General features: G+C 41.1%; 1 protein-coding gene across 13 annotated transcripts in view; it reads right to left on the reverse strand.

Annotated features, from left to right (window-relative positions):
• The window catches only part of AXDND1 (axonemal dynein light chain domain containing 1), a 198,564-nt gene extending 176,208 nt beyond the window's left edge, over positions 1–22,356 (reverse strand). For 2 of the 13 annotated variants that reach the window (XR_008523274.2, XR_010137562.1), the window contains exons 1-9: positions 21,770–22,356; positions 21,165–21,368; positions 18,821–18,993; positions 17,718–17,821; positions 9,082–9,202; positions 8,361–8,446; positions 5,086–5,142; positions 4,373–4,475; positions 2,546–2,667 (exon numbers count right to left, since the gene is read on the reverse strand). Coding sequence is in view for 11 of the 13 variants with exons in the window: in XM_054550597.2 (XP_054406572.1) it covers positions 2,546–2,667; positions 4,373–4,475; positions 5,086–5,142; positions 8,361–8,446; positions 9,082–9,202; positions 17,718–17,821; positions 18,821–18,993; positions 21,165–21,261 (863 nt within the window). In the remaining 2 variants the exon portion in view is untranslated. Of the gene's footprint in view, positions 1–2,545; positions 2,668–4,372; positions 4,476–5,085; positions 5,143–8,360; positions 8,447–9,081; positions 9,203–17,717; positions 17,822–18,820; positions 18,994–21,164; positions 21,369–21,769 lie in introns of those variants that run through there. The other 11 variants (XM_054550641.1, XM_054550632.1, XM_054550597.2 and 8 more) reach the window with 10 other exon arrangements.
• Between the last annotated feature and the right edge of the window lie 1,176 nt (positions 22,357–23,532).

The following is a 23,532-nucleotide window of genomic DNA, read 5'->3' on the forward strand; positions in this document are numbered from 1 at the left end:
AAAAATATACAGCATCCAAATAAGGCATAATTCATGTCTGCCATCCAATCAAAATTACTGCTAGGTTTAAATGTCCCCTCATAACTAGTGTTGAAATTTAATTGTTATTATAACAGTATTAAGAGGTGGACCTTTCAAGAGGTGTTTAAGTCATGAGGGCTCTGCCCTGATAAATGGACTAATGCCATTATTTCAGGAATGGGGTCATTATCGCACAAGTGGACCCACTCCCTCTTTCTCTCTCTCTCACCCTCTCACTTTCTGTCATGTTATGATTACCACAAGAAGGTTCTCACCAGATGATGGCACCTTCGTACATTGCACTTCCCAGCTTCCCAAACTGTGAGCCAATAAATCTCTGCTCATTATAGATTACCCCCATCTGTGATATTCTGTTATAGCAGCACAAGGCAGACTAAGACAATTACTAAATATGTAAAGAAGCAGGAAAAGGCCGGGCGCGGTGGCTCATGCCTGTAATCCCAGCACTTTGGGAGGCCGAGACAGGCGGATCACGAGGTCAGGAGATCGAGACCATCCTGGCTAACATGGTGAAACCCCGTCTCTACTAAAAATACAAAAAAATAGCCAGGCATGGTGGCGGGCACCTGTAGTCCCAGCTGCTTGGGAGGCTGAGGCAGGAGAATGCTGTGAACCTTGGAGGCACAGCTTGCAGTGAGTCGAGATCGCACCACTGCACTCCAGCCTAGGTGACAGAGCGAGACTCTGTCTCAAAAAAAAAAAAAAAAAAAAGAAGCAGCAAGAGAACACACCTATGAGGAGAAAAATCAATGAATCAAAACTGACCCAGAACCAAAACAGACGGTAGAATTAACAGACAAAACCACTAAAAGTGATCTAACTACATTCTGTATGTTCGAAAAGTTAAGTAGAGACATGGAAGATATTTAAAAGACCCAAATTGACCTTCTAGAGATGAAAGCAAAAATGTCTGAGATGAAAATATATACTAGATAGGATTAAAGTGAGATCCTGTCTCTACAAAAAAAAAAAATACAAAAAAATTAGCTGGGTGTGGTGGCACACACTTGTAGCCCCAGCTACTTAGGAGGCTGAGGTAGGAGGATCACTTGAGCCCAGGAGTTCAAGGCTGCAATGAGCCAAGATCATGCCACTGCACTCCAGCCTGGGTAAAAGAGCAAGACTGTATGTCAAAAATAATAATAATAGTGATAATAATTAGATAGGATTAAAAGCAGATTAGATATTATGGGAAAAAAAGATTAATGAACTTGAAGGTATAGCAATAGAAACTATCCAAAATGAACACAAATAGAAAAGAGCAAAAATGTGTATAACATTAGTGACCTGTGGGACAACTTCAGAACTAATGGCCTAATACATGTGTAAACAAATTCCCTCAAAAGAGGTGGAGGGACAGAAAAACGCTTAAAGAAATAGCCAAAAATGTTCCATATTTGATGAAAACTATAAAGCCACAGACCAAAATGCTTAATAAGCACCAAGCACAAGAAATGTGAAAAAAAACTACACCAAGGCATAGCATAGTGAAACTGCTCAAAAGCAATGGTAAAGAAAAAATCTTAAGGCTGAGCTCGGTGGCTCACGCCTGTAATCCCAGCACTTTGGAAGGCCAAGGCGGGCAGATCACGAGGTCAGGAGTTTGAGACCAGCCTGACCAACATGGTGAAACCCCGTCTCTACTAAAATACAAAATTAGCTGGGCGTGGTGGCAGGCGCCTGTAATCCCAGCTACTCAGGAGGCTGAGGCAGGAGAATTGCTTGAACCTTGGAGGCGGAGGTTGCAGTGAGCCGAGATTGCACCATTGCACTCCAGCCTGGGCTGGAGACTCTGTCTCAAAAAAAAAAAAAAGGAAAAAATCCTAAAATCAGCTCCAGGAAAAACGCACATTACTTTTGGGGAAATAAAGACAAGGATGGCAGCAGATTTCTCATTGGAAACAATGCAAATGAGAGTAGGGCAACAACATATTTAAAGTACTAAATTTAAAAATTCTCTATATCCAGCAAAAATATCTTTCAAAAATTCTCTTATTGCCCCAAGGCCAGGTACCAAACAACCAGGGACAACCCCTATTATGGAATGCCCAGTGAAATTATCCAAACAATCCAATCCTAAGCCTACTTAACCTGCCTCACCTATTCCTTCCCAAGGAAACCACAATAGAGGTGCCTCCCCACAGGTTCCCTCTCTCTCTTTACCTCATGACTGACTTGGTGTCTCCCCCGAATGGCCCTGTATGGCATGCTGCTTCTCCCCAGGGAGCTGTGAGTATAACAAAACCATAAAACTCTTTCTGGGTTCTTTCTCTTGATCTACATGAGGTCTCACTGTATCTCACCCAAGATAATATGGCTAAAATAAAATGAAAGCTATAGACCCTCTCCATATATTAACAAAAAAGAAAAAAAATGCAGTTACATTACTTATGATCAGTACAATAGAGAAGTGCACTTCTGTGGCATTCTCAAAAGTAGATATAAAGACAAATCTAATATAAAAATCAAAAGGAAACTGGACCATTCCAATAACAGCACTAACCTGACTTTAGACAGAAGTTCTCCTCTGTCTGCACAGTCCACACTGACTTGTCGAATAAGTTCATGAAATATCACGTTGTAAATGGTCTGTTCCTTCTTCAATATATGTAGTAGTTTGTGCATCTATCAGAAGGTAAGTAACACAATCAGTACTTATTACAGTCTTAGTAAAAAACATTTTAGGAGGTTAACACCCTGAATGTAAATAAGTTTTAGAAACATGTTGATTAATTTATTTCACTTACATTTTCATTTATACATATACAAAAGTGACATTTGATTTTTAAATGTTGGTCTGCCCAGGTGCAGTGGCTCACACCTGTAATCCCAACACTTTGGGAGGCTGAGATGGGCAGATTGCTTGAAGCAAGGAGCTTGAGACCAGCCTGGGCAATATGGTGAGACCCTGTCTGTACAAAAAATATAAAAATTAGCCAGCCATGGTGGCACACGCCTGTAGTCCCAGCTACTCGGGAGGCTGAGGTGGGAGGATCCCCTGAGCCCAGGGAGGTTGCAGCTGCAGTGAGCCATAATCACAGTGTACTCCAGCCTGGGTGACAGAGTGAGACTTTGTCTCAAAAAAAAAAAAAAAAATTGGTTTAATCATGCGCCTCTTTATCTGATGCACTGAAAAGGTCACAATATCACTTCTATGTTATAGCTGCCAAAAATAAAAAACCTCAATCTAAAATCATGACTATACATCTGACAAACCAAAATTGAAGAACATTCTACAGAGTAACTGGCTTGTGTTCTTCAAAACAACAAGGTCAAGAAAAACAAAGAAAGGCTGAGAAACTGTTTCAGATTAAAATTGTCTAAAGAAACATGACAACTAAAACAACTATGTGATCTTAGATTCTGGACTAGGAAGAAAAAATAGCTATTTTTAAAAGTCATTATAGAGACAATTGATAAAATATAAAATTTAAATGTGGTCTGTGTCAGATAATACTATCATATCAACATTAAATTTCCTGATAACTATATTATGGATATATAAGAGAATGTCTTTGTTTGTAGGAAATATATCCTGAATATCTGGGTGTTAAAGAGGCATGATGTCTCCAACTCACTCTAAATGGTTCAGAACAAAGTGATGCATATGTAGACAGAGAAGGAGAGAGAATGAGAAAGGAAATAGGGCACAATATAAATAACCAGATGGAGAATCCGGGTAAAGGTTACATAGCAGTGTCTTGTATTGAACTTTTTCTGTAAGTTTCCAATTCCAAACAAATAAAATACATAAAACAAAAAAGAAATAGCCCTGATAAAGAAAAAAGTCTCTATCTATGTAAGACTAAAAGAGTTATTTCTTAAGTAGAAAATAAAAATTACAAGTGGTGGCCTGGTGCAGTGGTTCACGCCTGTAATCCCAGCACTTTGGGAGGGTGAGGTGGGCAGATCACTTGAGGTCAGGAGTTTGAGAACAGCCTGGCCAACATGGTGAAACCCCATCTCTACTAAAAATATACCTGGCAGTGTTTTTTAGTGTTACATAAAATAATAAGGGTCTTACAATCAATGATACCTTATATTTGGTGAAATAATAACACTAACAATTAATTATACAGTGTCTACCACATGCCAGGAACTGTTCTAAGCACTTTACATTTATTATGTCATTTCATCTCCGCAAAAACCCTATGAGGTAGGTGATATTATTATCTCCAATGTTCAGATGAGGAAACTGAGGTACAAATACATTAAATGACTTGTCCAAGGCCACCAGTAAATATATGGCAGGGTCAGAATTCTAACCTAGGCAATCTGCCTCCTGAGTGCATGCTCTTAGCCACCAGGTTGCATTCGGCTTTGCAATTACCTTAGTTGGTCCTGTATATTCCTGATTTTCCACACCAGCCCTCTCTAGCATAGTATCCATCACATCATTCAGCTGGGCCACTTCTACTCTTTTATTAGGTTTCCTAAAAAATTAAGGTGGCAGACTTATGCAATCAACATTGCAACAGGGAATTCTCGAATGGCAAAAAGAATATAATATGTGTAAAGAGAATATATATGCTCTCTGGGATATTAAAGGCATTTTAAGCATTAGATCTCTTTTTCATAAAAGAAAATAATGCTTCCCCCAAAAAAATTCTATATACCTATCATATAGGAGTGTAAGAACATAGAAAAAGAAAAAATGGGGGATAAACATCAAACTTTTAACATTGGTTACCTCACAATGTGAGAGAAGAAAAGGGACAAAGAAAAGGAAAAAAAAAAGACTATAGCAAAATGGAGAAATACTAATGGTTAAACACAGAATATAAAAGTACTTTATAGTATTTAAATATTATGCTATATATGTAAATATGTAAAATTTAATATGCAATTAGACAAATGAAATATATAAACATTGAATATACAATTGTAAAAACGAAAACACTGATTAGATGATGAACTTGTAGGCAATTACTGCCTGGGGTTGCTGCTATAATTTTAATAATTTTGTTTAATAAAGTACCAAGAAATGTGTATGTATATAGGTATTCTTTCTGAGAAAGATTTTAGAAAATAAACTGTACTTACATGGATGGGAAGAGCAATAGCCTGTTTTCACTATCTGTGAGGAGAGTAGTGTATTTGCTACAATAAATAAGATAGGTAAATGTTATTTTAAGAAAATTTTCTGGCCTGTTTATCAATTAGCTCAACTAACCCCCACAATCTCGGTTTCTAAGTACCATTCTCCACTAAGTACCATTCTCCACTAAAAGGAATGAGTACTGCTTGGAGAAGTGACTCACCACCCATTCCAGGGCTGGAGTTGGAAAATACAAGATGAACCTGGAAGTCTTATTGAGCCAGAAAATAAGTGTTCAAATAATCATGGGGACATGGCCAAAGAACACAAGAGAAAGCTCAAAGGAGCAGCCTTTGGCCATTGGCCAAATCTGGAAAAATTTGAGCATCAAAATAATGGGCCGGGCATGGTGGCTCACGCCTGTAATCCTAACACTTTGGGAGGCTGAGGCAGGTGGATCACTTGAGGTCAGGAGTTCGAAACCAGCCTGGCCAACATGATGAAGCCCCGTCTCTACTAAAAACACAAAAAAATTAGCCAGGCATGGCGGCAGGTGCCTGTAATCCCAGCTACTCAGGAGGCTGAGGCAGGAGAATTGCTTGAACCTGGGAGGTGGGGGTTGCAGTGAGCAGAGATCATGCCACTGCACTCCACCCATGACAGAGCAAGACTCTGTCTCAAAAAAATAAAAAATAAAAATAAAGGGCCGGGCATGGTGGCTCATGCCTATAACCCCAGCACTTTCAGAGGCCGAGGCGGGAGTTCGAGACCAGCCTGGCCAACATGGTGAAAACCCGTCTCTACTAAAAATACAAAAAAAAAAAAAAAAATAGTCAGGTGTGGTGGTGTGTGCCTGTAATCCCAGCTACTCAGGAGGCTGAGGCAGAAGAATCGCTTAAACCCGGGAGGCAGAGGTTGCAGTGAGCCAAGATCGCACCACTGCACTCCAGCTTGGGCAACAACAACAGCAAAACTCCATCTCCAAAAAATAAAATAAAACAATGATAGTAAAGAATTAAAATCCATCAAATAAAATAGAAATCCATTATTCCATATGGTAAAATGCCAAATAACAAATTGGCAGAAGAAATAATGATCATACAGAAGAAATGATGAAATTTTAAAAAATTCATCAAGGCCAGGTGCAGTGGCTCACACCTGTCATTCCAGCACTTTGGGAGGCCGAGGCGGGTGGGTCACCTGAGGTCCAGAGTTCGAGACCAGCCTGGCCAACGTGGCGAAACCCCATCTCTACTAAAAATACAAAAATTAGCTGGGCGTGGTGGCAGGCACCTGTAGTCACAGCTACTCGGGAGGCTGAGGCATGAGAATTGCTTGAACCCAAGGGGCGGAGGTTGCAGTGAGCCGAGATCTCACCGCTTCACTCCAGCCTGGGTGACAAAGCAAGACTTTGTCTCAAAAAAAAAAAAAAAAAAATCAGCCATGCGCTGTGGCTCATGCCTGTAATCCCAGCACTCTGAGAGGCCAAAGCGGGCAGATCACCTGAGGTCAGGAGTTTGAGACCAGCTTGGCTAACATGGTGAAACCCTGCTTCTACCAAAAATACAAAAAATTAGCCAGGCGCGGTGGTGCCTGCCTGTAATCCCAGCTACTCAGGAGGCTGAGGCAGGAGAATGGCTTGAACCTGGGAGGCGGAGGTTGCAGTGAGCCGAGACCGTGCCATTGCACTCCAGCTTGGGCAATAAGAGCGAAACTCCATCTCAAAAAAAAAAAAAAGAAAAAGTCATCAAAAGATCTATAACTAATGGGTTGTTAGGAAATACACACTAAAGTATTTGGTGGTAGAAGTATTTGATTACTTACTCTTAAATAGTTTGAAAAGATGTGCATGTGTATGCATGCTTATGTATGTTTATGAGCAAATGAGACAAAGTGTAAACAACCAGTGACTCAAGGTAGAGGGTATATAGGCATTCCTTTTCCCATTTTTGCAACTTTTTATGTCTGAAATTACATTAAAATAAAAGGTTACCCAAAAAATGAATTTCATTTGGTTCTCTTGGGCAAAATATTGTTCTAAAACATACCATCACAATGAAATGCAATATATTATAACATACATATTGGAAAGACAATATCAAAAGAGTGACAGCCTCTGGATATTTTATTATAAAACCTTAGTCCAAAGTTCTCATTTTCTAAACTATAAAACATTCAAGTGTTGTTTCAGAAAATAAAAGCAAGATCCTATTTTCAATCCCATAAACAGGAATCAAAGATGACAAAATAATGAGTCTGCAATGTGGAGCCAAGCCCTGGGGCATGGATTATGAGATGCTGGCTCAGAGGGCTACTTTCCTTTGTCTCCATAATCATTGCTCAAAATCATTCCTAAAGGGCATAGTCACACATTCAAAACAAAGTTCCATTTTTTAAAAAATTCAAAATTAAATGGCAGGAAAAAATATGAATAATTTAATCACTAACATCCCAAACTCTTTTAAGTACTTTTAGTTTTTATTTTTTTTAATTTGTATCTTTCTCTTTTATTTATGTATTTATTTTTTTGAGACGGAGTCTCGCTCTGTTGCCCAGGCTGGAGTGCAGTGGCGCGATCTCGGCTCACTGCAAGCTCTGCCTCCTGGGTTCATGCCATTCTCCTGCCTCAGCCTCCCGAGCAGCTGGGACTACAGGCGCCCGCCACCACGCCCGGCTATTTTTTTGTAGTTTTAGTAGAGACGGAGTTTCGCCATGTTAGCCAGGATGGTCTTGATCTCCCGACCTCGTGATCTGCCCGCCTCGGCCTCCCAAAGTGCTGGGATTACAGGCGTGAGCCACCGCGCCCTGCCAATTTGTATCTTTCTTAATTGTATTAGGATGGCTGGTTCAAATGTTTCCTCATTTCAGTTTATATATTGCTCAGGAATATGAGTGTACTATCCTCAGGTTCTTCTATGTATGGGAAGCAGGAAACAGTTCAACTTGTCAGGTATTCTTTCTTTTTTGAGATAGAGTTTCACTCTTGTTGCCTAGGCTGGACTGTAATGGTGCAATCTTAGCTCACTGCAACCTCCACCTCCCAGGTTCAAGTGATTCTCCTGCCTCAGCCTCCCCAGTAGCTGGGATTACAGGCACCCGCCACCATACCCAGCTAATATTTTTGTATTTTCTGTAGAGACGGGGTTTCACCATGTTGACCAGGCTGGTCTTGAACTACTGACCCCAGATGATCCACCCGCCTCGGCCTCGAAAAGTGCTGGGATTACAGGCGTGGGCCACTGAGCTGGGGCAGCTATTTTTTACATATCATAGTACTCACTCATCATAACACTCCAAACCTGAAACTCCTGTACTTGACACAATATGAAATTCTTCAGGAATCAACGTATCTCTTAGTGTCTTTGGCTTAAAGAAAAGAAAAGCAAAATAAAAGAATGAATATATTAATAGAGAAAAAATTCAATTGCACAAATCCTAATTCCTAACCTAAAGAGATACTATTTTTTAAGTTGAAAAATTTTGATTGGAGAAATAGTATTAGCAATGTGGGTCATAGCAAATGACAAAAACTAACCAGAGCACACATCTCTAAAATAACCATAAATTAAAGAATAACCTTGGTGCTAGTATTAGTTACATGTATCCCATATATTCAGAAGTTTATTGATTCCTTTCCTTTAAATTTAGCAGGGAATTTAAAATTCAACTTAGCAAGATACCAAAGATAAGAATCCTACAACTTTATATGTGGATTTCTAAGGGAAAAACAATATAATCTCCCACGCTGTGTTTTTTAGATTAAAACAGATTAACTGTGGTTTGCAAAATGGCTTAAAATAAGACATTTTGATCTTTTCCTGCTAAATACCCTTTTCCCATTTTAAGAAGTAATTTGAAAATGCTATGAAGATTGGTGAGCAATGCAGGTTGTTATAGTATGACATTGTTTTATATTTTATATTTATATTAAAAATCATTTTAAAATGATTTTTAAAAGTAGACAGAGGGAGAGAAGATTATTTGTCAAATACTTTATTTACCTTATGGGGCACAATGACACCATCATGTGACTGTAATGAACGGGACAAATGTGGGGGACAAACTGCCTTCTCCCTAGTCTGTCCCTTGGCATATGTAACATCATACAGAAAAGAAATATCCCTAAAAAGTAAGAAAAATATATTTACAAAACAAATTTTCTATCTGGATACCACATAACAGCAGGTGAGATCCACACATATCCTTCTAATGGGTAAGATGGTCCTCTGTGTCAGCAAAACTGATCTCCTTACATAACACTTTACTAAGACTGAGGCATTAAACATGAGTTCCCTCACATTCTTTCTCTTCTCCACCTGAAATTTCTCATTCATATCACAAACTCTTTCCTTTCCTTCAGTATCAGGTTAAAATACATTTTCTTTCCTATGGCTATTCCCTCCACTTAGGTGCTTGATTCCATCTTTGCCCGTATCCTCAAGAGTCTCATTCCATCAGTCCTAACTTCTGTGTATCTCCAACTCTACTGGAACATCCCCTTTGACCTATAATAAACTTTTTCCCCTTCTAAAAATCTTTCCTTGAACATGCATTGCTGTCATGTTGTGATTATTATTATCATTTTGACATAGAGTCTCACTCTGTCGCCCAGGCTGGAGTGCAATGGCTCAAAATCTCAGCTCACTCAACCTCCGCCTCCCAGATTCAAGCAATTCTCCTGCCTCAGCCTCCCAAGTAGCTGGGATTACAAGCACATGCCATCATGCCTGGCTAATTTTTTGTGTTTTTAGTAGAGATAGGGTTTTGTCATGTTGGCCACGCTGGTCTCAAACTCCTGGCCTCAGGTGACCTGCCTCGGCCTTCCAAAGTGCTGGGATTACAGGCATGAGCCACCATGCCCGGCCGCTGTCATGTTACTGTGATCTATCAATGGATCAATCGGTTGATCTATCATCGCTCACTTGTATTAAACATCAGACTTCCTGAAATTGTCCTGAAATCTGATTTCCACCCATACCTCTCTTCTGAAACTATTTTCTAGAAAGCTGATGATGATTACCAATGCCAAGTTAAACAATCTCTTAGCAGTTATCTTCTACCACGCTTCCCTGGAATGTTTTCCAGGGTTGATCACATTTGCAACTTTTCTGTGAGTCTTTAAATTATTTCAAAATAAGAAGTTTAATAAAACAAAATAAAGAAAAGTGGAGAAAAAAATCCTCTGATAACCAAGATGTGGGCAAGTGGTCTAAGCTAGGCTAAATACACTCTCCCAGGAGATGGAATCTTGAGTCATTGACTCTTTTAAGATTTCCACGACAGAAAACAATAGGCATTAATTCACCACTACAATGGCACCCTGAAATGATTGTCCATTACATCCTTCTATAAACTCCAAATGTATTTACTGGTTTACATAGTAAAGACTAATTCAGCATCTACTGCATACCAGGCACTGAGAGCTAAGGACACTAATAGTGAAAAAAGCAAATAAAAAGTTCCTACCCTCATGGAACTGATTCTAGTGGTGAAGAATGACAATACAGAAATATTACAATTTCAAGGCCGGGTGCAGTGGCTCATGCCTGTAATACCAGCACTTTGGGAGGCTGAGGCGGGCAGATCACTTGAGGTCAGGAGTTTGAGACCAACCCGACCAATATGGCAAAACCCCGTCTCTACTAGAAATACAAAAATTAGCCGGGCGTGGTGATGTGTGCCTGTAGTCCCAGCTACTTGGGAGGCTGAGGCAGGAGAATCACTTGAACCTGGGAAGCAAAAGTTGCAGTGAGCTGAGATTGTGCCACTGCACTCCAGCCTGGGTGACAGAGTGAGACTCCATCTCAAAAAAAAAGAAAAAACTACATTATTAAATTTGGGTGCCCTGGGTTCTAGGATTGTACATGAACGTGCCCAAAATTCATTAATTTGCTCAGCAAATATTTATTAACCATATTATAAGTGACAGAAAATATGCTAGATGAAAGGAATACAGAACTATTTCTTAAAATAGACACAGTCCCTACCCTTGGGGAGCCTTCAATACAGAGGGGAAGATTCGCAAACCAAAGAAAGGTATAATACAAAGACTATTGTAACAGAGAATAAAATGTTACTGGAACAACTAATAACAACACCACCCAAATACAGTTTAGACCAAGTCAGGGAAAACCTCGGGAGGCAGTAACAATTAGTGAGAACAAAAAACTGATTTGGATTTAGGTAAGCAACCAAAAAGTGTAGAGAACAGCATATGCATTAGGTCCTGAGACACAACAGCACATGGTGACTTTGGCGAACTGAAAATGTAGTATAGTTGGCCCTTGAACAACACAGCCTTGAACTGCGTGGGTCTGCTTATACGTGAATTTTTTCAACCAAACACTGACTGAAAATACAGTATTCACTGGATACGAAACCCTCATATACAGAGGGCCAACTTTCCATATATATACATGAGTTTCTGACTCATGTATGGCTGACTGCAGAAATTGAGTGTACACAGATTCTGGTATCTGCAGGTGTCTGGGAACCAATCCCCCACATATCCCTCAGTATGAGGGATGACTGAATATATAGTTGAAGTATGAAGAATAAAATTATTGAAATTAGAGAACTAAACACGGAAAGCCTTGCAAGTCATGTTTAACATGTCGGGCTTTAGTCTAAGAGAAGGTTTTATAGATGAAATGAAATTTTAAATTATTTTAGAATGACTGTAACGGTTGCAATATTGTGAAACGGTGGGAGAGGGTGTGCTTTGAGGGCAATGTCATTTGGCAACTGATGTGGCATGTGAGGTTGGTGGAAACAGGCCAATTCTAGTGTCCCAGGAAGATCCTGAAATATACAACATGGACCATAACTATTTTTAAACGTATATATTGGTAGTAAAAGACATCAAGCTATTGATGTCCTGCGCTGTGATATTCTGGTTCTCTTGGATATGTCCAGGGGAGAAATGTTAGAGCTGTATTTCCCAATCCTCCGAATTCTTTCTCTGTTCCACCCTCTTACAGGTTTTAGATAGTCACAAAGATCTGAATGAGCTGCTCTTAGGATGATGGAACAGCAGTTCCTATCACACCAATAAATGCTGGAGAAGTTGGCCATTACAATTGTTTTGTTAGCCAAAAATGATGAACGCTTCATGTACATATATGTGTGTGTATCTGTGCGTATGTATATTATATATTATATACATATATGTGTACAGTATATACATGTTTATACATATATAATGCATATGTATACATTATACATTATATGTTATACATTATATTTATTTTATATAATTATACATATATTATACACACAGTATTTTATGCATACATACACAAACATATAATTAAAGAATATGTTGGGGCTGGGCACGGTGGCTCACGCCTATAATCCTAATATTTTAGGGGGCCAAGATGGGCGGATCACCTGAGGTCAAGTGTTCAAAACCAGCCTAGCCAATATAGTGAAACCCCATCGCTATTAAAAATAAAATTAAAAAACTAGCCAGGTGTGGTGGCGGGCACCTGTCATCCCAGCTACTCAGGAGACTGAGGCAGGAGAATCACTTGAACCTGGGAGGCAGAGGTTGCAGTGAGCCGAGATCACACCACTACACTCCAGCCTGGACGACAGAGCAAGATTCTATCTCAAAAAAAAAAATTTTTTTTAATAAATAAAGAATATTTTGATTTAGTAATCATCACTCAAATTTTCTCAAGAAGCTACTTTAGGAGCCTTTTGTATTTCTATTTTTTTTTAATTAATTAATTTATTTTTTAAATTATACTTTAAGTTCTAGGGTACATGTACACAACATGCAGGTTTGTTACATATGTATACATGTGCCATGTTGGTGTGCTGCACCCATTAACTCGTCATTTACATTAGGTATTCCTCCTAATGTTATCCCTCCCCCCTCCCCCCTTCCCGCAACAGGCCCCAGCGTGTGATGTTCCCCACCCTGTGTCCAAGTGTTCTCATTGTTCAATTCCCACCTATGAGTGAGAACATGCAGTATTTGGTTTTCTGTCCTTGTGATAGTTTGCTCAGAATGATGGTTTCCAGCTTCATCCGTGTCCCTACAAAGGACATGAAGTCATCCTTTTTTATGGCTACATAGTATTCCATAGTGTATATGTGCCACATTTTCTTAATCCAGTCTATCACTGACGAACATTTGGGTTGGTTCCAAGTCTTTGCTATTGTGAATAGTGCCACAATAAACGTTTAAGTGTGCATGTGTCTTTATAGCAGCATGATGTATAATCCTTTGGGTATATACCCAGTAATGGGATTGCTGGGTCAAGTGGTATTTCTAGTTCTAGATCCTTGAGGAATCACCACACTGTCTTCCACAATGGTTGAACTAGTTTATCTTCCCACCAATAGTGTAAAAGCGTTCCTATTTCTCCACATCCTCTCCAGCACCTGTTGTTTCCTGACTTTTGAATGATCGCCATTCTAACTGGTGTGAGATGGTATCTCATTGTGGTTTTGATTTGCATTTCTCTGATGGCCAATGATGATGAGCATTTTTTCATGTGTCTTTTGGCTGCATGAATATCTTCTTTTGAGAAGTGTCTGTTCGTATCCTTTGCCCACTTTTTGATGGGGTTGTTTTTTTCTTGTAAATTTGTTTGAACTCTTTATAGATTCTGGATATTAGCCCTTTGTCAGATGGGTAGATTGCAAAACTTTTCTCCCATTCTGTAGGTTGCCTGTTCACTCTGATGGTAGTTTTTTTGCTGTGCAGAAGCTGTTTAGTTTAATTAGATCCCATTTGTCTATTTTGGCTTTTGTTATCACTGCTTTTGGTGTTTTAGACATGAAGTCCTTGCCCATGCCTATGACCTGAATGGTATTGCCTGGGTTTTCTTCTAGGGTTTTGATGGGTTTAGGTCTAATATTTAAGTCTTTAATCCATCTTGAATTAATTTTTATATAAGGTGTAAGGAATGGATCCAGTTTCAGGTTTCTACATATGGCTAGCCAGTTTTCCCAGCACCATTTATTAAATAGGGAATCCTTTCCCCATTTCTTGTTTTTGTTGGGTTTGTCAAAGATCAGATGGTTGTAGATGTGTGGTATTGTATCTGAGGGCTCTGTTCTGTTCCATTGGTCTATATCTCTGTTTTGGTACCAGTACCACGCTGTTTTGGTTACTGTAGCCTTGTAGTATAGTTTGAAGTCAGGTAGCATGATGCCTCCAGCTTTGTTCTTTTTGCTTAGGATTGTCTTGGCAATGCAGGCTTTTTTTTGGTTCCATATGAACTTTAAGGTAGTTTTTTTCCAATTCTGTGAAGAAAGTCATTGGTAGCTTGATTGGGATGGCATTGACTCTATAAATTACCTTGGGCAGTATGGCCATTTTCACGATATTTATTCTTCCTATCCATGAGCATGGAATGTTCTTCCATTTGTTTGTGTTCTCTTTTATTTCGTTGAGCAGTGGTTTGTAGTTCTCCTTGAAGAGGTCCTTCACATCCCTTGTAAGTTGGATTCCTAGGTATTTTATTCTCTTTGAAACAGTTGTGAATGGGAGTTCACTCATGATTTGGAGGAGCCTTTTGTATTTCTATACATTATTAAAGTACTGCGTATTGCTATGGTTTGAATGTGTCCCTTAGAAATTCATGTGTTGGAAACGTAATTGCCATTTTAATAGTATCATTATGAAGTGGAACCTGTAAGAGGTGATTATGTTATTTATTTTTAGAAGAAGCCTGTTTTATTTACTTGTTGAAATATAATTTTTTATTAAAAATAATTAGAGGGCCAGGCGCGGTAGCTCACTCCTATAATCCCAGCACTTTGAGAGGCCGAGGCGGGTGGATCACCTGAGGTCAGGAGTTTGAGACCAGCCTGATCAACATGGAGAAACCCCGTCTCTACTAAAAATACAAAATCAGCTGGGCATGGTAGCGCATGCCTGTAGTCCCAGCTACTTCGGAGGCTGAGGCAGGAGAATCACTTGAATCCAGGAGGCGGAGGTTCTGGTGAGCCGAGACTGCGCCATTGCACTCCAGCCTGGGCAACAGAGCAAAACTCCATCTCCCAAAAATAATAATAATAATAATTAGAGATATGTTTTGTTTCTTCATAAAATTCTATGGTAAAACACCAGCTTCCACTCTTCTGGAAAATCTATCTTTATTTAAAAAAACAAACAAAACAAAACAACTTTGATTCTTAATCATAACATAATAACTGGATTTTATTTATTTGTCTTTAAAAAATCCTCCAACTTGTTTTTCAGCCCCCAGATTATTAAATGAGTTCATAATTCAGGCTTTTCTGCAAATCATCATTGGTTGAGTTATGTGTATCTATAAACATGTCTTTTATCTGAAGTTGTCAATGTCACCCTGTTCTGGAAGTTATTCCCACAGGTACTTCCTCATACCAGCTCCTTTAGCCCTTCCAACAATTTTGTAAATACCCAGTGTTCTGCATTTGATTCTTTCCTGCTTAAAATATCTAGACTGATTTATTTTCTGCACTGAACTCTGCCGAAAGAGTTGTCTAAAAATATTACTCAGAGAATATTTGCTTTGTTGTTTTATATTTTACTGCTGGGTTCTGGGTGATTGAGGTTGCTGGACAAGTTATCTCGTTATGAATACTATTAGTTGTGCATTTGTGCATTAGTTTTCTATTGGTGCCATAACAAATTACCACAAATTTAGCATCTTAAACAACACAAATTTATTATCTTACTGCTTTGTAGGTCAGAAGTCCAACAGGGTCTCAAAGGGCTAAAATCAAGGCGTTGGCAGGGCTATGTTTCTTTCTGGATGCTCTAGAGGAAGATCCATTTCCATGCTCATTTGGGTTGTTAATAAAAGTTCCTAAAAGTTGTAAGACTGCAATCCCTGTTCCCTTGACAGTTGGCGGCTGAGCTGTCATTAGAATTCCTAGCTTCTAGTAGTCAAATTCATTTCTTGGCTGCTTTTCCCCTTCCTCCATCTTCAAAACCAGCAATGTCAGGCTGAACTCCTATCACAAGTCAAATCTGTCCTCTTCCTTTCTCATCTCTCTGACCCACCTGACCACCTTCCTTTTCCACTTTTAAAGATTCAGGTGATTAGGCTGGGCCCACCCTGACAATCTAGGATAATCTATCCATCTCAATGTCCTTAACTTTCATCGTATCTGCAAAGTCCCTTTTGCCAGGTGAGGTATGTATTCACAGGTTCTGAGATTCAGTGAAAATGTTTTCGTGGGATTGAGGGGGCATTATCCTGTCAACCTGATTTCACACTTAAAAAACTCCAACTCAGAGTCATTCGACATTAAAACTTTATTTTTTGTTTTGTTTTGTTTTGAGAGGGAGTCTCGCTGGGTCACCCAGGCTGGAGTGCAATGGCACAATCTCAGCTCACTGCAACCTCCACTTCCCGGGTTCAAGCAATTCTCCTGCGTCAGCCTCCCAAGTAGCTGGGATTACAAGCGTGCGCCACCACACCTGGCTAATTTTTGTATTTTTTGTAATGACAGGGTTTCACCATGTTGCCCAGACTAGTCTTGAACTCCTGACCTCAAATGATCTGCCCACCTCAGCCTCCCAAAGTGCTGGGATTACAGGCATGAGCCACCGCACCTGGCCGACATTAAAACTGTAATGTCAGCTTACTGCCACATTCAGATATAGCTAATTAATTTTCAAAGTACTTTAAACAACTCATAATACTAATTATTGCTACCAATAATTATAACTATGATCTGGAGGCATAGAATAAAATATAAAGCCTCAGGACATAAAAGTCAATAGGACAAGTTTCTACCACTTTTCCTTGCACTGAAGCATAGCTGAGTAATAGCACCTATACTTAAATAGCACATTATAGTTTTACAAGTGCTCTTGCATCTATTATCTTATTTGTGCTTTACAATATCCCTGGGAGGCACACAAAACTGGGCAAGCCTATTATTCCCTTTTTACATACGAGAAAATGGGGCTTCAGAAAGACTAAATAACCTACTCAAGTACGTTAAGTGTAAACATTTCTTTCAGAAGAAGGGACATTTAAGTGAGGGCGCATGCATGGAGTAAATTGATAAGTGGACAATACATAGAAAACTAGCAGGTCTCAATCTTCACAGGGAAAATGTTGACCCACTTGACCGCCTTAGAATGACTCAGAATGTTTGTAGGAATGAGACAAAAAACAAATAGTATTTGCTGACTTGATCTGAAACAGTGTAAAGATTAAGGGCTCCCTTTGGAGAGATCCAGAAATTAAGCTTTTGTTTTTCAAGGTTTTCCACATCATGAAGCTATGTTACCTAGTTCTTTCTTCTAAAGATGTCCACAAAGAAGACATACACACAGATAAAAGGAGCACTAAAGGTATTCTGCCTGTTGGATCTTGTCCCTTTTACTAGGGTACAACAGGGAATAGGAGAGTATAGGGACAAGTATACAAAGGCATGCAAAAAGCAAATTTAAACCAAAAATATGTAAAGCTAGCACCTATTTCCATCCGACCGATAATAATCATACACAAAAAGGTGGTCTTTGGCCCTTCTGGATTGTATTCTGATTCAAAGATACTGTAAATTTTATCATCTATGATTCAGTGATTTTTCTAATTCTGCCCCTCCCAAGGTAATCATACAAAATGAGAAAACAACTCTATTTATCAGCATCTACCCTACTATCTTCCTTCTTTACCTTCCAGCTCCCGTGAGGGAGACGGGATGGTCAATCAGGTATTTGAATTTATTCCTTCGAACAGGGTGATGCCAGACATGGTCTACAAGGCGTGGAAGAGTGCCCTGGGAAAAAGCAAATACACATGAATATCCAGCAGAGGGCGATCTAATCAAATAAAATGTATTAATAGTTTTGAGTAAGTACTGTATTTACATTAAGGGCACTTGGGTACTCTAAGGAAAAAAGAGAGCAGAATTCTTATTAAATGACATAAAGACTAAAACTAGAATAATTCTATAGTAAGTGAAAAACATTGAGGGTAGCAATTATCATTTTAGTAAATCCACATAAAAACAGGTCAATGGAAACACTCAAGCCTTGGAAACAATATATACAAAAGACTGGAGTTTTCAATCTAAGAAATTATTTTAAATTTTTTTTTTTTGAGACAGAGTCTCGCTCTGTCGTCCAGGCTGGAGGGCAATGGCGCAATCTCGGCTCACTGCAACCTCTGCCTCCCGGGTTCAAGTGATTCTCCCGCCTCAGCCTCCCGAGTGGCTGGGACATAGGCGCATGCCACTATGCCCAGCTAATTTTTGTATTTTTAGTACAGACAGGGTTTCATGATGTTGGCCAGGATGGTCTTTATCTCCTGACCTCATGAGCTGCCCCCCTTGGCCTCCCAAAGTGCTGGGATTACAGCCTAAAAAAATTTTTTAAGGCCAGGCATGTTGGCTCACACTTGAAATTCCAGCACTTTGGGAGGCTGAGGCGGGTGGATTGCTTGAGCCCAGGAATTTGCGATCAGCGTAGGCAACATGGCGAAACTCCGTCTCTATGAAAAATACAAAAATTAGCCAGGTGTGGTGGCACAGACCTGTAGTCCCAGCTACTCAGGAAGCTGAGGTGGGAGGATCACCTGAGCCAGAGTAGTCGAGGCTACAGTGAGCAATGATCAGGCCACTACTCTCCAGCCTGGGCCACAGTAGTAAGACCCCGTCTCAATCTTAAAATTTTTAAGGCTATCTGGAATATATAATATGTGCATAATAAATACTTAAAGAATAATCAGATTCCCAAAAAATAATGTTCCCCATTACTCTACATATATACATACAAACCTGTGGGGTTTTAATTTTCTTAGGAGGCAGTAAGTTTTCAGGACAAGGACCAGCACTGGCTGCATAAGTCAGAGAAAGAAGAACTTCTTTGGGAATGAACTCATTCTGAAGGGAAGTAGGAAGGGGTTTTGAACGATCCACCATATTTTTTTTCTCCTTTAGCTCAGGAAGTCCTAAGTAAGTAGTGGAGAAGAAAAATTCTTACTATATTTAAGTTAGACGGAGCTTCTCAGACTGCCTCATCAATCCCATCTGTTTCTAACAGAGAGAAACATTGCTTCTATTTGACAAGGATGGTAACAAATAATATTTAAAACAGTGAACATCATCTAGTCAAGAAAAATAACATTCATCTTGCCTACCCTACTCACATTACATCACACAGTTTCAAAAACTCAGGTACTAAGATGAACCTGCATGATTCTCAATTCAAAGTTGAAAACTAAACTCATTTCACTTGCTCAGGTAACTGGCAGAGCCTTAAGAAGATAGGAATGAATGTCTATTTTCCCTTTCATATGAAAATCACAAATCTCTCCCCCAAAGCTGTCAAATTATTTAGTAATTTTTTTTCTTACATGAATTCAAAGGTGAGAATAATTGCATTAAATCGAGGCATTTATAGAGTGGAAAGGATCTGGGTTGGACTTAAAAGTAAAAATGCAACTGGGATTGTTGCAAATGAGAGTGGAACAATCTGAGCTGACAAATCTGTGGAATGGGAACTGTAAAAATAGTGTTCTACCCTGCTTGACTAGGGCACAGGAGTAATAAAGGCAGGCAGTTGGGCTAATATAGGAAAAGCCCTCCTATGAAGTCAGTCAGGTAGGGTTGAGTTGTTATTCTTCTTAATCTATGCCAACATGGTATGGTTTATGTTTATTTCTATAAGGAGGTATCATGCTTTGATTACTATCAAAAATTGTTAGGGTTTACATTACCAAATCTCCTGAGAGTTTGAGATCAAAAGAAACAGGAAAAAAAAAAAAAGTTGGGTGGGGCTTGGGGCTTTAGTACAAGGTGCAGGTGAGATGGGAAAAGCTTTAACAGAACAGGGGGTAAGGATAACACTAGCTGACTCTAGTACAGATTCGCATATGAATGAAAATCTTAAGGAATTGCTCTCATTTAGAAAAATTACTAAAAGCTAATACAAATTGTCACGTTGTACTAAATTGCGTTTCTCTTATCTCTGCTATTACTTTTTGTTTGTTTATTTATTTGAGACCGAGTCTACCTCTGTTGCCCAGGCTGGAGTGCAGTGGCAAGATCTTGGCTCACTGCAACCTCTGCCTCCCGGGTTCAAGTGATTCTCCTGCCTCAGCCTGCCGAGCAGCTGGGATTACAGGCAAGTGCCACCACGCCAGGCTAAATTTTGTATTTTTAGTAGAGACGGGGTTTCACCATGTTGGTCAGGCTGGTCTCAAACTCCTGACCTCGTGATTTGAGACGGAGTCTCATTCTGTCGCCAGGCTGGAGTGCAGTGGCGCAATCTCGGCTCACTGCAACCTCTGCCTCCCGGGTTCAAGTGATTCTCCTGCCTCACCCTCCTGAGTAGATGGGACTACAGGCACGCGCCACCACGCCCCCCTAATTTTTGTATTTTTAGTAGACAGGGTTTCTCCATGTTGGCCAGGATGGTCTCAAACTCTTGACCTCGTGATCCGCCAGCCTCAGCCTCCCAAATGGGATTACAGGTGTGAGCCACTGCGCCCGGCCTATTTATTTATTTATTTTGAGATGGGGTCTTGCTCTGTCTCCCAGACTGGAATGCAGTGGCACGATTCTGGCTCACTGCAACCTCACCTCCTGGGTTCAAGCGATTTTCTTGCCTCAGCCTCCAGAGTAAGCTGGGACTACAGGCGCGAGCCACCATGCCCGGCTAATTTTTGTATTTCTAGTAGAGACGGGATTTCATCATCTTTGGCCAGGCTGGTCTCGAACTCCTGACCTCAAGTGATCCACCCACCTCGGCCTCCCAAAGTGCTGGGATTACAGGAGTGAGCTACCGCGCCTTGCCTCACTATTACTTTTTCAAATTTCCTTAAAGCCAAAGACCAGGAACCAAAAAATACTAACTATTGATATTTAAAATAGGGTGAAAACCATATATAAATCAACATTTGAAAACAAATGTAAACAGTATTTAGATGGAGTAGTGAAACAGTACTCTGACTCAAAATACTGTAAAAGGAATGACTTCTTGTTTTATTTAACCAAGTGTGTTAGAAAAATGTAGCCAAACAAGGTATTCTGAATACCAGATTTAAAAAACCGGTGAATGGAAGGTGATTTCTGTCTTACGGCCATAACTGTTTATGACTTCAGAATCAACGAAGTTTACCTCTTGTCCCTTCCTTGGCTACAGACACTTTTAACTTTTTGCTCTCAGATGTTGATGTAGAGTTTAGCGGGGTGGAGGGCGTTTTCGGGAGAGACATAATAAAACAATGCCTCCTATCTCTTTAGTAATTTGAAATAGTCCTCCGGAAAGCTAATTTAGACACAAATCAGCGCCGCACTGGGACTTGCAGGCTGCCACATAGTCCTGCAGGAAGAGGAAAAAAGATTAAAAAAAAAAAAAGATAACAACTGTTGAGTACTTAGGTTCAGATCGCAGCTTAGAATTCATCTAGCATGGTTTTCCTTCTTCGGGGCGACCTCTATGTTCTGGGGTTATCTGTCGCGACTAAGAAGCCTTAGTGGACCGTCAGGTCAGGGTCAAGGAGCAGGGCAGGAAGGACCCGCTCGGCGGACCCCGCAGACCGCCTGCACCCCTGGTGGGCGACACTGGCTGCAGGCGGATCGGCTGGGGACCCCGACCTTCCCCACAGGCAGCGCTCTCGCGCGCCAGTTCCCCAAACTCGGGAGTTGGGCAGGCCTCACACTGCTTCTTGGTTTAAAATGACGGGAAAGGGACACCCGCGATCCTACCCACACATTGCGTACCCGCCCAGCATCCGCTCACTTCCTCCTTTGCTGGAACGCCTGTTTGTCGTCATAGAAACCCAGGGCCCCGAGGTTTAGCGCCCTCGATAGGGGCTGCCTTCAGCGGTGCCGGCGGAGGAGGGAGACAGCTAAAATAATCCCTACGGCCTCTCGGAGTTTCTTGTGTTCTAAGTCACAGCATAGGTTCAGTAGCAAAGGAGAAGAAAAACGTTTAATCCGGCCGTTGTCACGGAATCCGAAAGTGTCTCACCCCAGGGCTTCCTGCCGCGGGCCAGGCCAGTGCGCAGGCGCTGGCGGGGGTTAGCTCGAGGGGTCGACCCCTGTAGTCCGTGATGCACGCGGGTTAAGCAAGGGTCTTCTAAGAGTTGTTTCCATCTTTCTAGCTCTCTTTTTTGTTGCTTTGCATATTTTTCTTTCTCTTTCCTTCTTTCTCTTTTTTCTTTCTTTTTTTTTCCCCCTGAGACGGAATTTCCCTCTTGTCGCCCAGGCTGGAGTTCAATGGCGCGATCTCGGCTCACTGCAACCTCCACCTCCTGGGTTCAAGCAATTCTCCTGCCTCAGCCTCCCAAGCACCTGGGACTACAGGCACACGCCACCATGCCCGGCTAATTTTGTATTTTGTTTTTTGTTTTGTTTTGTTTTGTTTGAGGCAGAGTCTCGTTGTTGCCCTGGCTGGAGTGCAGTGGTGTGATCTCAGCTCACTGCCACCTCCGCCTCCCAGGTTCAAGCGATTCTCCTTCCTCAGCCTCCCGAGGGACTACAGGCGCGGGCCACCATGCCCGGCTAATTTTTGTATTTTTAGTAGAGACGGGATTTCACCATATTGGCCAGGCTGGTCTCAAACTCCTGACCTCGTGATGCGCCCGCCTCAGCCTCCCAAAGTGCTGGGATCATAGGCGTGAGCCACCGCGCCCAGACGCTTTGCATATTTTTCTAAAAGCCAGACTCAGGGGGATGTTGGGTAATAAGAAACTCTGGGTCCCTTATTGGGTAAGCCGTCCAGTGCTTTACATTTCGGTCACGTCTTCCTTGGACCCTTAAATGCCTACCCCCAGAGCACAAGGAAGGCCTCCTGGGCCCAGATTTTTCACCCCCTTGGGGCAGGGAAGGAGGATTGAGGTTGGGTAGAACCAGCTCAGGTATAATTGTCGGGGCTTCTGGCGTGAAAACCTGCCCTCAGGAAAGAATACCATCAGCGGCCGGGTGCGGTGGCTCACGCCTGTAATCCCAGCACTTTCTTAGGCCGAGGCGGGTGGATCACGAGGTCAGGAGTTCGAGACCAGACTGACCAACATGGTGAAACCCCGTCTCTACTAAAAACACAAAAATTAGCCAAGAGAGGTGGCGCGCGCCCGTAATCCCAGCTCCTCAGGAGGATGAGGCAGGAGATTCGCTTGAACCGGGGAGGCAAGGGTTGCGGTGAGCCGAGATGGCGCCACTGCACTCCAGCCTGGGCCACAGAACGAGACTCCGTCTCAAAAAAAAAAAAAAAAAAAAGAGTATCATCAGAGCCTTCGCACTGAACTGAGGCTCGGTTCGGTGAAGGATCGTTTCTTTTCTTTTCTTTTTTTTTTTTTTTTGAGACGGAGTTTCACTCTTGTTGCCCAGGCTGGAGTGCAATGGCGCGATCTCGGCTCACCGCAACCTCCACCTCCCAGGTTCAAGCGATTCTCCTGCCTCAGCCTCCCTAAGTAGCTGGGACTACAGGCATGTGCCACTACGCCTGGCTAATTTTGTATTTTTAGTAGAGACGGGGTTTCTCC

Source organism: Pongo abelii, chromosome 1, assembly GCF_028885655.2.
Source record: "Pongo abelii isolate AG06213 chromosome 1, NHGRI_mPonAbe1-v2.0_pri, whole genome shotgun sequence".
NCBI classification, from domain to species: domain Eukaryota; kingdom Metazoa; phylum Chordata; class Mammalia; order Primates; family Hominidae; genus Pongo; species Pongo abelii.